A 15,184-nucleotide genomic window follows, 5' to 3' on the forward strand; every position below is an offset into this window, starting at 1 on the left:
AGGCAGCCTAAAACCCAGCCCAGTTTGTGCCCCACTGGCATCAGTGGGTGATCTGTCAGCACAAAGCTGTGCACTTAGGACAAAAATACCTCCAAAAAGCTGTGTTTTTACAGCTTTGTCAGTGCAGAAAAGCAGGTGGGTTTATGTTTTGTCTCACCAGGATTTGAGATTTCTCACTCCAGGATAATCTATGTCCTTTTTATTAGGCAGATGCGAACCCCTGCAGAGTTACAAAGCAGCACTAGCATGTTCAAGGTGCGAGTGCGACATCCCTGAGCTTTAATGTGGAGTATAAATATACACTTTTTAGTATCATAAAACAAGAGAATTAGTCAATAGCAGCTTTTACAATGCAACAGAGAGGTCCTGAGTTTGCCAAAGGTAGGAAAAGGAATGGAAAAACCTTCCTCTTCGGGATATAGGAATAAAACATCTCCAGGAACGTTTAGGAACATGGAGATGGTTTGTCCTGTTTCTGCCAGCCATAGTCCCACCAAAACACTTCTTATGGTTCCATTTGACCGCTTTCTATACAATAACCTCCCTCATGTCAGTTCACTAGTGCAAAACAAACAGAGCATCTGAGGGAACAGCTAAAAGCGGTTTCAAGGCAGGCTGCTATTCGCAGGAAAGTGAAATAAAAAGAAGCTGTGGCCACTTTCCGCAAAGAGATGCCCAAATGCAAGCTGAAGGCTTAGCCCACAGCATCCCTCTGTCTGCGCTTTGATTGTAGCTAGTAAAAAAAACAGCAAAGGGATAAATAACCATCCTTCCTGTTTCTAAAGGAAGCCGGAACAGCGGTGACTCAATCGCGTCTTCATCCAACAGTGTTTGGTCAAGAAAGTGCAGCAGGGAGGAGGTTCCCTTTGTGGCCTTGGGCTCAGGAGCGGTGGTTCACGTGACAGTTCTCTCTTTGGTGGAGTCTCATCCTCTGTATGTGTTCGTAGCACGACTGGGCAAGGAACAGAACAACCCATTAAGGAGGAGTTGTGAAACTTTGGGCCAAAATCTGGTATTTTGCACATAGAAGTGAATCCACGTTGCCTCACAGGTGAGACAAGAGATTAAATCTCCACATTTTGAATTAAAGAGAAAGCATATTCTCTAGACTAGAAGGGAAATAACATGTGCTAGGCCTCTAGAATTCATAGAATCATAAAATAATAGAATCATTTAGGTTGGAAAAGACCTTTAAGATCATCCAGTCCAACCACTAACCTAAGACTGGCACTGCCCCGTGTCCCTGAGAACCTCATGTCCATCTGTCCAACCCTCCAGGGCTGGTGACTCCAGCACTGCCCTGGGCAGCCTGTTCCAATGCCCCACAGCCCTTTGGCGAAGAAATTGTTCCCAGATCCAACCTCAACCTCCCCTGGCGCAACTTGAGGCCGTTTCTTTGTGTCCCTGTCTCCCCTCAGCTCCTGTTCTCCAGCTGAAACCCCCAGGTCCCTCAGCCGCTCCATCACACTTGTGCTCCAGCCCCTCACCAGCTCTGTTCCCTTCTCTCCACTCGCTCCAGCACCTCAAGGCCTTTCTTGGCGTGAGGGGCCCAAAACTGCCCCCCAGGATTTGAGGTTTGGCCTCCCCAGGTCCCAGCACAGGGACGGTCACTGCCCTGGACCTGCTGGCCACACCAGTGCTGGTACAAGCCAGTTAAATGGAAGTGTAACTCATCAATGTCTCTACTGCTCAAGAAAGACAAATTCAGCTTGCAACTGTCACTTGAAAACATTTCCCTACCTCCAGTGCAGTTAACAGAAAGTCATACAGTCCTCCTTGATTGGTGGGTTCCATCAAGTCTCTGATCAGATGGATTTCAGCTCCCAGGTGCTGTATTCTAGGAAAAATGAAAAAGTCACAACTAGAATAAATCTCTGGGCACTGCTGTTTCTGGACATATGTTTGAAACCAAAGTATGGAGAGAGAGAGACATGGATCAAGGAGTCCATTGCTGATTCCTTGTGCATCACCTTTATCTTCTAGAGACTGAGTTCTTGAGGTATCTGGCACAACTAGATCTCAGCAAAGGTGCTTGATCATAAGAGAATTTCAACTCCTCCATTGTACACGGTCTCTCTTGTTCCCCTCCTCTCCCATCTACAGTCAAGAAAGCTGCGAAGCGAACAAACCTGTACCATCCAACATGACTGCAGCAAAGAACAACAACAAAAAAGCTTCTGGATTTCATGGCCCCCAAGTTTAAACAAACATTTCACCATTTTTCGAACCACGTCCAGAAAGTCAGTTAAGGCTTTTGACTCAAATTTGCCAGAAGGTCAGTGTTCATGTTCTTGCTCATCTCTCAACTGAATCACAGGGCCAAATGAGAAAGGAAAATAGAAGATGTACATTTCATAGGTGATGCACTGAAGACATCAACAATTGCCCTTCAAAGGCTTCATTTTCCTATTTTCTGTGGTAATCTGAAGTGCAGGTAAGAACACATTTGCCATGACAACCCCGATAACTCAGTGGGCACTCAAGAAGTCCCAAGCCACTTTGTATCACGACCAACATCATTGCACTACAGCTGTCAGACATTAGCACACAGTAACCCAACTACAGCTCAGGAAAAGCATGTTAAAACACAAACCCCAGTTTTTCATCTCAACTATTTGGCCTGGAAACATGCCTGTCTTTTCTAGGACTGAGTTCTCACACAATGATGGGTCTGGGAAATGAAAAGCTTCCACTTACTTTGCTCGGGATACAACGTACATCAGCAGGGGCAACAGGTCATCCATGGGGAGCTTGTAATCCTTCTCCACGACCCGGGACACTGTGCTCTCTATCTCCTCGTATGTCTTCTGGAGGATCACCAGCTTCTCCCGGGGATCCACCGTGGTGCTGCCAATTTGAAAACACCCATGTCAATGGTGCTTCTATTGCACAGCTAAAGAGATAAAGCCATAAAACTAAAACAACAACAACAAACACAAACTATAACAACCTCAGAGCAAACCACCATGCTATAAAAACGTTCTGCCAATCATCTCAAATGGCTGCACCAAAAAAGGATCAAAAAGCTTGTACCAGGAGGCATCACTAGGGTGTAACATCATCCAGATGGACCTTGAGTCTTCCCAAGTCCTGAGTATGAGCTGCTCACCCTAGTGTCAGTCTTTTAGACAGGACTAACCCCAGTCATAATCTCTCAAATAAAAGATAAGGAGTACGACATTTATCACTTTGGGCAGTTCTACCAACAAATTCGTCTTATCATAGAATCATAGAGTCATTTTGGTTGGAAGAGACCCTCAGGATCATCAAGTCCAACCATCAGGTCCTCTTACAGGGAACTAGTATGGTTGTCACATCTATAAGGCTATTTTTTCTGCCCGTAACTCCCTGCCAAGAAACATGTAGCCTGTGCTGCCTTCCCCAGAAGAGAAGTCACAGTGGCTTTCACAGGGATGTTCTCACCAGGCCTAGTGTACTTATGGACCTGAGACCTCCTGTCTGATGGATCCCACAACACTTCCATGCTCCCCTTTATTTTTCTTCACACGTGTTACTGCAGCACCATCCCCTAGGCTGGACTTCAAGCCAGTAAATCAAGCTGAGCTTCTTAAAATGAGCTCTGCTTTGCTACATTAACATCTTGGAGTGCCACACTGGATGGATAACCCTCAGGTAGCTCCATGTGTCCAAAGCAATGGGCCCTATCGTGACCAGGCAGTCACAGCCAGGCCCAATTTACTGTGCACACTGACAATGCTCCATTTCCTTAAAGTCAGATTTTGTGTAGAATCATAGAATAGTTTGGGTTGAAGGGATCTTCAAAGCTCATCCAGTGCCACCCCTGCCATGAGCAGGGACATCTTCACCACTCAGGTTGCTCAGAGCCCTGTCCAGCCTGGCTGGGATGTCTCCAGGGATGGTTCATCCACCACCTCTCTGGGCAACCTGGGCCACCCTCACTGTAATAAATTTCTTCCTCACATCTGGCTTGAATGTCCCCTCTTTTAGTTTAAACCATCACCCCTTGTCCTATTCCTTGTGTAGGAATGTCTTGTCAAAATTAATGGGAGATATTTGCCAGGGGAGAGTTGCATATAAACACACTTGATACTGTCTATTTCTTTTGGGAAAAAAAAAAGAAGTTACTTTTTCTTTCAACTGGAATAATATCACAAACAACTTTAGATTATCTTTCAGGCTCTGCTTTTGTAAACAGGTGTAAATTTATAGCATTTCCCAGAATACAGAAATTCCCCATCAGCTCTGGTTGTCAATCAGAGGTTATGGTTGGTGACTTACATCAGCTTCTGCAAACACTCGGTGGCGGAGAGGAAACACTTGTCTTTGATGAGGGACCGCCTCTGAAAGGGAGACAAAGAGTTGTGCATCTGTAAGAGCATCTCTCTGAGAGCCACCACGTGGCTCTGCAGCGCTGGACCCCAAATAAGCATGTTTGGTGCCCATAAAGGAGAGCAAATTAAAGCTGTTGAAGACACTGACACTCTGGAGACACTTGGATTTCTCCAGTGCCAGTCTGAAAACAGACATCTTTGAAACATCACCGAGAACCATGTTACAAAGCAGAGCTCATATTCCATCTGTGGAAATTCATATGTAGTTGCTACAAATCATAACTAATCAACACACATCATGTAGCTCTGATTTCTGAGTGCAGTCTGCCCTGTGGTTACTTGTGCAGTTCCATCATTAACCAGCCCCAACACCATCTCATTAACACACCATCTATAGGGTTATTTCTTACCTGGTTGGTTGTCAGGGTGAGATCTTTCAGAGGCCAGAGGTGTCTGAAAGGAGATTACAGAGAGAACATTTAGAAGGCAGATGCCCATGCTTAACTCCATCCTAAGTCAGTCTTGGCTGGTTTTATATCCTCGTTCAATGTGATGCTAAAGTGTTGTAGGTGCATGAGGCCATGTTTCCTCCTCTCATTACACTGCTGCAGGAAGAATTATTGACCTGAGTGTAGGGTTGATTTTACTCACAGATGCTCCTGTAATAATCAGCGGAGAGTTTTTGCACTTTCAGATTCAATGCCTATAACTGAGTCTAGACTGAAAAAGAAAATGCTAGATTGAGACTCTGTGTCTTTTGTTACCTTGCGTAAACCCTTAATCTGCAGATGATGCTGTGTTAGAAAAGCTCATGTGCTTCTTGAGTGTGAGTCATTGGTCCTCACACATCACTTCTAAAGATGGATCTAGCTGCAGAAATAGGTGAAGAAAACATCTGGCTCCAGAACCTTTCCCCTGTGCTGAGACTGTGTGCCTACATAGGAAGTACTATTGGTTGGATTATAACTCTTTCTGAGACACATTTATAAACTACATCTGATTACTTCTGTGTTGAAGCAAACCACTTATTTGGTGAGCTAGAAAATAAGATTTTTGCTAAAGGAAAATGAAAATTAGCATAGGGAAGAGTGGTTTTCCCCTAGTCAGTGTTGTTCCAGACAGTATTGCAGACACTCTGGGACAGGACTTTTTCGATAGACTAGAGAAAAGTTCAGTGCTACAGCCAATGATGGACCCAGGACCGGGTTGTATACCCTTTCCTCCTGTGTCACCAGAGCCTTCCCTGGCTCCTGCCTTCCCAGCCGGTATCATAGGGTTGCAACCTGGGATGAAAAAATGTCACTTACTTCTGCACATCCAGAAACTCTAGCAGCTTGATATCAGGAAACAGGCTGAGGTCCACGATCCCTTGGCAGTACAGGTCGTCTTCTCTTTCGTGATAGAGCATGTAGAGCATGAAAAGCTCTGGGTAGAAGCAGGGCAAGATCAGTGGCAGGACCACACTGCGTGCCTTCTGGTCACTATGATGAAGAAAAGCAAAGCAGAGTCCTGAAGTGAAACCTATAGCCTTGAGGAACACAGGACACGATGGAAGAGGCAGAGGCAGCTTCTGAGATTGCAAGGTGTTCTCCTTACTCTCCCCTCCTTCCTTCACCTTTGAGTTCAATGTCTCAGCTGGAAAGTAGTGACATATAGAACACTCTCATGCTGTAGATGCATCTTATGCTATAGGATAGGGTAGTGTTTCTCCTCAAGATCTCCTTAGTCACTGGGAGAAACCTGGAGCAACAGAGACCTATCTCCAGCTGTTCTTTCTGAGCTGTTTCAGTAGAGCACTTTTTGTTTCTTAAAGAAGAAAGTCCAAATAAATTCAGATAAAGCTGTCTACCATTCCACCAACCTCTTGGCATCCTTCAGCCTTCATGGGGATGGCCACGTATTAGAGCAAAGAGAAATCCAAACCAAAAAGGGACAGCTTAACAAAGATCACAGAATGTCTTGAGTTGGAAGGGACCCACAAGGATCATGAAGTCCAACTCATGCTTCTTCCCACCCCAAAAACCCTAAACCTGTCTCTCCCACAATCACACCTACACTTTTATTCTAGGAAAATCATGTCTTCTACCTCTTCTGCCACATTTCCCACACTGCACTCCCTATTTCCAGGCCTGCCTTTCTCTCAGTGCTGGTATGGAAGTCACCATCACCACAACAAACAAGTTCCTGTGACTAATGCAAAGCACATGGTAGTGCTGGGACTACAATCTTGCACACAACTGTGCTTCTGCATGGTACCTGGTGTGGGTAATTTTGCAAGGATGTCTGCTACACACACCTCCATCCAACTCACCACTCTATTCTTCTACAGAACATGATTAGAAGAAGTTGCTCTCATGCTTCAAGTAGAATTAGAGAAATCTTTGCACTCAGAGTAAAGTGTAGGCACTAAACCTAGCTCAAATGGACAAATACAATCAGTTCAGCACTTAACATATTTTAGAAGACACCTGTCATGTCCAAACAGTTTAAAATTAAACAACCAGTGGTGACACATACCTTGTATCTCCATCCACACACTTTGTGGGCAGTTGGCCTTTCTGCTCTAGCGCCAGATGGAGCAAACCCCTAGAAGAGGAGCAGAGCCAAGGTTTAGTTCCACCCCTCCTTTTTTTAAGGGTAATTTGTTATTCACAAGTGAGGAGCTCAGCTGTCCCAGCATCAAGTGGGGTATTAGTAAATCTCTTTGTAATCTTTGCAGTGTTGTTTCAGTATTCAGGTTTCACTGTGTAAGGGCTTTCTCCATCACCAGCAGAAGCTGCCAGGAATAAATACCTGTTTCAAAAATCTCCATCACTTCTAAAGAGTAGGGTGGTCACCCTGGAGATCCTAACTCCAATCTGCATCTAGCACCATCTCCTTGTATTCGCACTCAAGGGACATGAGATTTCAGGACCTATCATACCAATCAACTCTCTACCTATGAACATCAGAGGATCTTCATACTCTACTCAGAAAAAGTATCTTGATGTTGCTTTGATATTTCCAAGCCAAAAATTCATAATCTTAAAGTGAGGATTAGGGAGAGGTTCCGCTTTTTTTTGGTGTAGAAGTATCAGCCTAGGAAACTTAGCCAGGGGCACAGCAGAGTAAGGTGGGTCTCCCTATCCACACTGCATCTAAAAGATCCTGAGGCATGAAACAAGCTTTCCAAGGTATGCGCTGAGCTCAGAAACACCTTCACATGAACCAGTGTTCAGGTTCTCAGCCCCATTGCACTGTTCATGAGCACAGCTCAACGAACTGAATCAAATCTGACTTAGAATCGTGGAATGTTCTGAGCTGGAAAGGACCCACAAGGATCATGGAGTCCAACTCCTGTCCCTGCGCAGGACACCCCACAGGTCACCCCGTGTGTCTGAGGACATTATCCAGTCTCTTCTTGAACACTGTCAGGTTTGGGGCTGTGACACCTCCCTGGGGAGCCTATTCAGTGTCCAGCACCTCTAGGTGAAGAACCTTTTGCTCATGTCCAACATGACCCTCCCCGGCACATCTTCCCACCATTCCCTTGTCTTCTGTTGTTGGTCACCAGAAAGAAGAGCTCAGTGCCTGCCCCTGTTCCTCCCTTTCTGAGGAAGCTGTAGACCATGATGAGGTCTCCTCTTCATCTCCTTTTCTCCAGGCTGAACAAACCAAGTAACTTTAGCCTCTCATCATACGGCTTCCCCTCCAAACCCTTCAAGAACTTTATAGCCCTTTTCTGGACACTCTCTAGTAGCTTATTATCTTTTTTTATGCTGACTTATTCCCATCTGTTTTGCTGATGTTCTCAGGGTGCTCTGGGACAGACAACCCCTCATCACAGAGCTGGCAGCCTTCCTCAAGAACACAAGGCTACACTGATAACAACAGAGCTTTTACCCAACCTCTTATTTTTAAGGCAATACCACCCCAGGAGCAGCTAGAGGCAGAGCTCCCCACCTCAGCCTACCACAGCATTTCTTGTATCTTCTCCTAAAAGATATTCAGACACCAACAGGACCCTACTTATGCCTTTGATCCACTCCTTAATTACCCGTGGGCACAACCACATGACTGAACAAACTCATTTTAGAGTCAGTACCTTATCAGTCAAGCCTCAACAGTGTTCTTACACCATATGTTGTTAACTCCTGTTGAGTTGAGGCATGTTAAGTGTAAGGTATTTTTAATTCAAACATAGATATCGAACACCACTGTTGTGTGCTCTGATGTACTTCGCTGTCCTTGTTATTCTAGTGAGGCCTCTTGCTCATATTTGTGCTTGTCTAAATGAAGTCTCTTACGGGCAACAGCTCATTGTGCTGCCATAACTCAGTGAGTTTTAGTCACATTAAAGCCCCTGGGTCATGTGCTGAACAATGGCTATAATAAACATCTCCTAGGTCCATAGAACGTTAGGTATTGACTCTTCAGCACCATTCTGAAGCAAATCTCCCAAGAAATACACTGTGAAATAAAGCAGCCCATCACCTGAAAAAAATTATCCCAATGGTCTACTCCACAGTCCCTCTATGCTCTACCCATTGGAAGGACTCTGCGTGCTTGACTTACTGATAGAAGTCCCATATTTTCTTGGCATAGTACTTGACTTCCTCTTGTGCCATAGTCAGCAAGTGTCTGTTGGCCCCAATCCCAGAGTATGTTGCCTGAAAAGCTATCGTCAAGGCCTTTAGCAGCTTTCCCAGAGGGTGCAGGGAAGACTTCAATGCCTGCATGATAGAGGAAAATTAAATTTTACAAGTCAGCCCTTGCCATTAGCAGAGGATAACACTAAAAGGCCATCCAACCTTCTCTTGTCAGCAAAGGAGAACATGCCTGGAGGTAATAAACTATAATTTTGGATTATTTTTGCTGCCACAAGCCCATTCTCCTCCCATTATCAGGCAGAAATGTGCTTAGTAGGATTGCTGTTCTGATGAGATCAGCTGTGATATTCAAGAGAAGGCAGAGGGTGCTTCAGGGAAAGGCTGGCCAAGTGGAAACCAGCAACCAGGACTCCATGGAAGTTTATTAATCATATCCAGCAGCTGGTTATTCCCTGACACAGCTTGAGAACCGAGAGTGAAACTTCATCATTACTTCCTGGCCTGTATAGCTGTAAACAAAATGTGTGTCCAAAAAGCATGAATAACCCTCTTCTTTACAAGCATAGGTATTCACACGTAATTTAGAGAAGACTCTTGTCTTCTGGCAATGTTAGTAACAATTGTCACTGGCAATATTATATGTTCTAACAGAAGCAACAGAAAGTTGCTACGGCCTGTGTCCCTGTCTGGTGGACAGGTACGGACCACTATGGTTTTAAACTTTACCTTCTCTAAGTAACTTTGTAGTGACTCCAGCCCCTGGTTCTGGACAAGCTCTTCAAGAATGTCTTCTGTCTTCCAGGATACATCCTCAGTCCCCCTGAGAAGTGAGAGGTGAGGAAGGAAAACCACAAACTGAAGGCCTGGGACAAATCCCAATCAGTACCAATCGATACCAAAGGGGCAATGAGACCACTGGAACAAATGAATTTTTTTCTACCCTTTTCAGTGGAATTGCTCCACCAGCCTACAACATCTGTGATCTAAATTCATCACCTTTGGTTCCCCTTAAAACTAGCCTAGGTTGCATCCTGCACATGCTTGTCTATTTTAGCTATTTTCTTAAGGGAAGATGAGTCTGCTCTGCATCCACTGATGATTTCAGATAGGTATCCCTCAAATACAAGAGGAGCTGGAGATTATTGGGTTACATGCAGATGCTTACATTCAATCAAATGAATCCCATCAAATTGTTGACTTGTAAGAAGCAGTCTTAACGTCACAACCTTAAATTCAAGCTGAAAATTCATCCTTCTGTCTCATGAGCAGAGACAACTGTATAATGGTTGGGTTCATAACTTCAACACATAGCAGACACTAATGTAAATCATCATCTTCTCTACGCAAACGGACTTCTCTGTTGCAATGAGGACATGCAATATTCTTACCTTTGGCAGAAGAAGTACTCCTGAGATTTCCGCAGCTCCTTGCTTGTTTGTATGTGGAACCCCATGAAAGACTCCTCCGTTTCTTCTTTGCAGCCAGAATGGATGAACTCCAGGAACTGGTCATAGATTCCCTTCCATCTCTTCTCCACTGGGAACTCCTCAAGGCCCAGCTGACTGCAAAACATAATGTGGCATTAAGCTTTTCTGTGTCCCTACTCAGTCACTTCAGACTTCACCTTCAAATACAGAAGGTTCTCCAGAATCAGATAATAACACAAGAACTATGGGAGCAGAGAAAGATGGAAGCGCCTAACTGGTAATTCAGCGAAAAGCAACTCAAGTCTGATGTCCTGACAATGAGGTACTTTGGATGAAGAAAAATTACTGGTGTGTGGAATATAAATAATCTAAAACTTTGCTGGTGAAATTATCACAGGCTTTCTGCTTCCACTTATGGATGTTTCTAAATATAGACTACTTATTTCAACTGAAAGCCTGCAGAAAACATTAATAGCAAGAAGACAGTCAAGGAACCGCCACCAATTGTCTGAAAAACCCAGGAAATACGAGTTGTTTCTGCAGCGTAGGTGCTCTGATTAACTGGAGTGTTTTGAAGAGTGAAAAAGAGAGGAACTGAACTGGATTTAATGAGAAAAATTCCCCTCAAAGGACAGGCAACTGTCTTTCCCACTGGGACATCTCATTTGGGTTAAACTGGCTGAACCCAGACCCTCCAGCCTGGCGACCAGAGCATCCCTTTGCAGGGCTGAGCTCTGAGGACAAGAGTCTGTACCAAAGGATGTGGCCTGATAGATTCACCTCCATTACTCCTGCCCTGCATTCACACCATCACCCATCAAAGCAGTGTTAGCACCCTGTGAAGGTTTGACCCTGGCTCCACAGTCTTCCTCCTCATTGATCACCACCCAATCCAAGCTCTTCAGAGCTTAACACGCTGTGTTTCACTCCTTTATTTTTTGGTAGCTTAACTACCTCTACAGTATCACAAAATCATTTTGGTTGGAAGAGACCCTCAAGGTAAGTACTAAAAAGGAGCCTGTACAAAGGATGGAGACAGACTTTCTAGAAGGGTGTGTTATGACACGACAAGGGGTGATGGTTTAAAACTAAAATACGGGAGGTTCAGGCCAGACATGAGGAAGAAATTTTTTACACTGAGGGTGGTAAAACACTGTAACAAATTGTCCTGAGAGGTGGTGGATGAACCATCTCTGGAGACATCCCAGGCCAGGCTGGACGGGGCTCTGAGCACCCTGAGCTGGTGAAGATGTCCCTGCTCATGGCAGGGGTGGCACTGGGGGAGCTTTGAATGTCCCTTCCAACCCAAACCATTCTATGATCATCAAGTCAAACCATTAACCTAACATTGTCACTAAACCATGTCCCTAAAAACTTCATCTAAGCGTTTAAGGAGGAACCTTCTCAGTTGATCTTGTGGAGCTTTAAAATATTATATAGGAGCACAGAAGGACAGGAAAGGAGCAAGTGATGCATTTAAGCTTTGTCTGTGTAGCTTCACACCTGTCTGTGTATGTGCCTCTCTGTGTATACATGGAAATGGGTGTGTGTTCACACAGACATGCAAAAATCACTGAAAATGTTAAGCCTCCAAAACTCTCTCCAGTTAGAGGATGGGAGTATCTTTGGGCATGTGGTGGCAGGATGAAAGTAGAACATCCATTTTCTGCTTCCTATTTGATATTATGATTAAATGACAAACCGCGCTCTGTTTTCCTCCTTCTCTCCTTGCATATAAACCAATTTTTAGATCAACTCTTTCAGGCAAGGGCTGCCTTAATCCCTACAGGGATGGATCCAGTACTCCTCTACGTAGAGTCAAAACACAAGCCACAACTCAAGAAGTCAGCAGTTGTTGCTCACGCTTTGGTTATCCTGTCATCCAGCTGCTCATTCGATGTGTTCAGGATGCCATACGTCTGAAGGCCTTGGCCTGATTTGTTGGTAAATGTTCCCTCCAGAGTGAAGCCATTGGCAAAGGACAGCTTCCCCTGCAAGGGAGAAATAAAGGGTTATTCTGCCAAGATCTCATTAGTAAGAGGAAACAAGCTGGACCGAGATCTCAAATTCTCTTTTCAGTAGAGCCAGCTCCTGAAACGGTGACTTAGAACAACGTCCAGCATGGAGGTGCAGATTTGCAGCATCCAAAGCCATAGTGTCATTAGGGTGACAGTGACCAGAGAAAACATGTCCTTTCTATCAAATGACACACATAGGATTCTGAAGGGAAAATACTGCCACAATCACATTTGCATTACGCTTTACAAATACCCACTATCTTCTTTGAGTTATAAAATTTTCTGGCTTAAATCTGACAATAGTTATTTCTAACCTAGAGTGAACACATGAAACTTCAATTTCTCTGCTGTTTTTCTTCTGCTTGTTAAAACCGCAAGCAAGTTTGGCCTCACAGGTAGGGGCAATCATATAAAATTCACCCTAAATGCTTTCAAGATGTTTTGCTGCTACCAAGAAAAACCTTAAAGTCTCTGAGGCAAATACAGAAGATATGCAGTAGCTTGGTTCAAACTTAGCAGTTTTAATTAAATCAACTCCAAAGCCAAACAATATCATTGCTACTCTGGCTTTGAACATGAGCCTGAAATCCTCATTGCTAATAGCAGGAAGCACTCCATCTTCAGATAAATAACAGATTTTTCCAGACTAACCACTCAAACTAGACATTAATTTTGGAGGAAGCTGTATCTAAGCATCACTATCAGTCTCTGCAAAATCCACCCTGAATCTTCTGACTGAAGAAGATTATGATAAACTCTTCCTCCCATGACAAGTCAGTAAATAACAGGGCTCATTTGCAATCGTTACAAAGCATCTATTTTGACATCCACTCAGTCTGATAAAACCACCCACTTCCTGTCAGATTCATCACAGATTTCTGTAACAAGCCGGAGGACGAGTTTTCCCTGCAACATGATGCTTTATGAACATTTTGACTAGATATTTCTGTTAAAGATCAACCACAAACTGTTGGACGTGTCAGTGCAGCGTCCAGATTGCAAAATTAAGCTTCCAAGATCCCTCAGCTATGTTAACATCTCAGTTACGTTAGTGTAGTGCTGGTACCGAAACTCCATTTGGTTTATATACAGCTTTCCCGTGTTCCCAACAACTACAAAGGCTAAAACGTTTGTTCTAAGAGTACAAAAGCATCCCAAGTGCAGCAGCAAAGCACAGCCAAAAATGTCTCACTAGCAATTAAAGAAACCCCAAACAAACAAAACTCAAATGCAAACCAAACAGTAAAAACCGAAAGAATGCACAAAGCCCTCCAGCTACTTGAAGTTTCTCAGCTACAGCCTTTGTTCTGTGAATGAGACTGATAATAGAAAATAAATCAAAAACCAGGAAAGTGTTATTTTCTAGAGGACTGGGGAAGTGGAACAGGAGGGTATCAACTTTGAAATTAATCCATCAGCCCTTCTGGAAAGCAAGCAACTGTATTGAAAGGCTGAGATGAATGAAGTGCTCACCTTTCCAACAAATGTGAGATCTTCTGTGAAGTTCCCTTCATAGACAGAGTCATCTTCCAAAAGCAGAATCCCAGAACCCTTAATTTAAAAGCAGAAGTAGTGAATTCATTAATGTAACTTTCTATCTACCAAAATTCATCTAGAAACGTCCAGCAGCTCGGACTATTTATGAGCTGCAGATTCTGAGATTTTGGAAGCCCAACATACCATTGCAATGTTAAGCAAGGAGGTTCTCAAGAGACAAACCATTAGGCACTATTGCTCAGGGGAGAAGTACTGGGTAGTCAGGAGTCTTTAAACAACAGTATTATTATATTCATTTCCCTAGAACGAGGAACAAAATACAAGATCCTGTTCTAAAAAGGGTCACCAAGAATCGCCATATGAGTCAAACTCGTGGTCCTCTCAATCCTATGAACTTTAGGTGATTTTAACCAATTGTGTCATTCTCTGCAAGACGACTAAGAGAAAAGAGGAAGACAGTTGTGATATAGAATTATCTTTGACCCTTGCTGTGCAGTCAACAGGGCTTTAATAAGCTGCTCCTAAGCATTTGCAAAATGACTCGTTCCATTACCTCCCAAGTCCTACGGCTGCTCCCAGTAGCACACATTTCATAGAATCACAGAACCATTTAGGTTGGAAAAGAAGGAGCACCAAGACACAGGAGAATTTATACGAACTGGGGAAGATTCTTCATGTTCATGCTTAGCCCACAGTTTGGGCCCGAAGCTTTATATGTACCCATATGAGCTAGAAAACATGGTCACTTTTAAAGCTGCAACACATTTTCCACTGGAATGGTTTTCTTGATGGAAAGTGCCCTTTCTGGCAAAAATAAAAGGTTTCCAAGGGAAGCTTCTTGGCTATACCAGTTTTCCACTAGGAAAACTGAAGTGACTGCTCCCCACCCGGAAGCTTTGTGAAGTTGCAGGAGCCTTTGGCAGCTGGCAGACCAAAAGACAGCTTTATTTTGGTTTCCCGCAGACGGAGCTTTTATGGAAAGCCCTTCCGACAAAGTTTCCATGCTAAACATTTTGTCCTAATTTGGTGAGTGGGGAAGGGGTTGTTTGTTTCTTTAAGCGTGTATTTTTAATGAGAAGAAATGCTTTTATTTCCGAGCTAGTTCTAGTGATGCCAATCCCTTTTGCTTTCCCCACCAGCATTTAAACTTTCAATGAACTGGATAGGCAACTTGTCATAGGTAAGCTTACACTGGAAAGGTAAAGAATCAATGATCTCAAAGACAGATGTAGTATCATATATAACTAAACAGTAATTCATTTGTGAGTTCTGGTCCATAATTGTGACCTAATAGTCATACAGCCAGACCTGTAATGTGTCTCAGCATGAGCAAAGAGAAG

At 43.8% G+C, this 15,184-nt stretch overlaps 1 protein-coding gene across 1 annotated transcript in view; it reads right to left on the reverse strand.

The window, feature by feature from the left end:
* Positions 1–855: 855 nt before the first annotated feature.
* ALS2CL (ALS2 C-terminal like) overlaps positions 856–15,184 on the reverse strand; it is a gene marked incomplete at its 5' end in the record, with an annotated part of 29,121 nt that continues 14,792 nt past the window's right edge. Inside the window, 12 exons of the mRNA XM_080339010.1 lie at positions 856–952; positions 1,741–1,837; positions 2,698–2,847; positions 4,261–4,322; positions 4,724–4,766; positions 5,621–5,794; positions 6,831–6,899; positions 8,868–9,025; positions 9,629–9,722; positions 10,291–10,464; positions 12,193–12,320; positions 13,821–13,898. Coding sequence (XP_080195136.1) covers positions 881–952; positions 1,741–1,837; positions 2,698–2,847; positions 4,261–4,322; positions 4,724–4,766; positions 5,621–5,794; positions 6,831–6,899; positions 8,868–9,025; positions 9,629–9,722; positions 10,291–10,464; positions 12,193–12,320; positions 13,821–13,898 — 1,299 coding nt within the window. The 3' untranslated portion in view covers positions 856–880. The remainder of the gene's footprint in view (positions 953–1,740; positions 1,838–2,697; positions 2,848–4,260; positions 4,323–4,723; positions 4,767–5,620; positions 5,795–6,830; positions 6,900–8,867; positions 9,026–9,628; positions 9,723–10,290; positions 10,465–12,192; positions 12,321–13,820; positions 13,899–15,184) is intronic.

The sequence above is a fragment of the Nesoenas mayeri genome (genome assembly GCF_963082525.1).
Source record: "Nesoenas mayeri genome assembly, chromosome: 2".
Taxonomy (NCBI): Eukaryota; Metazoa; Chordata; class Aves; order Columbiformes; family Columbidae; genus Nesoenas; species Nesoenas mayeri.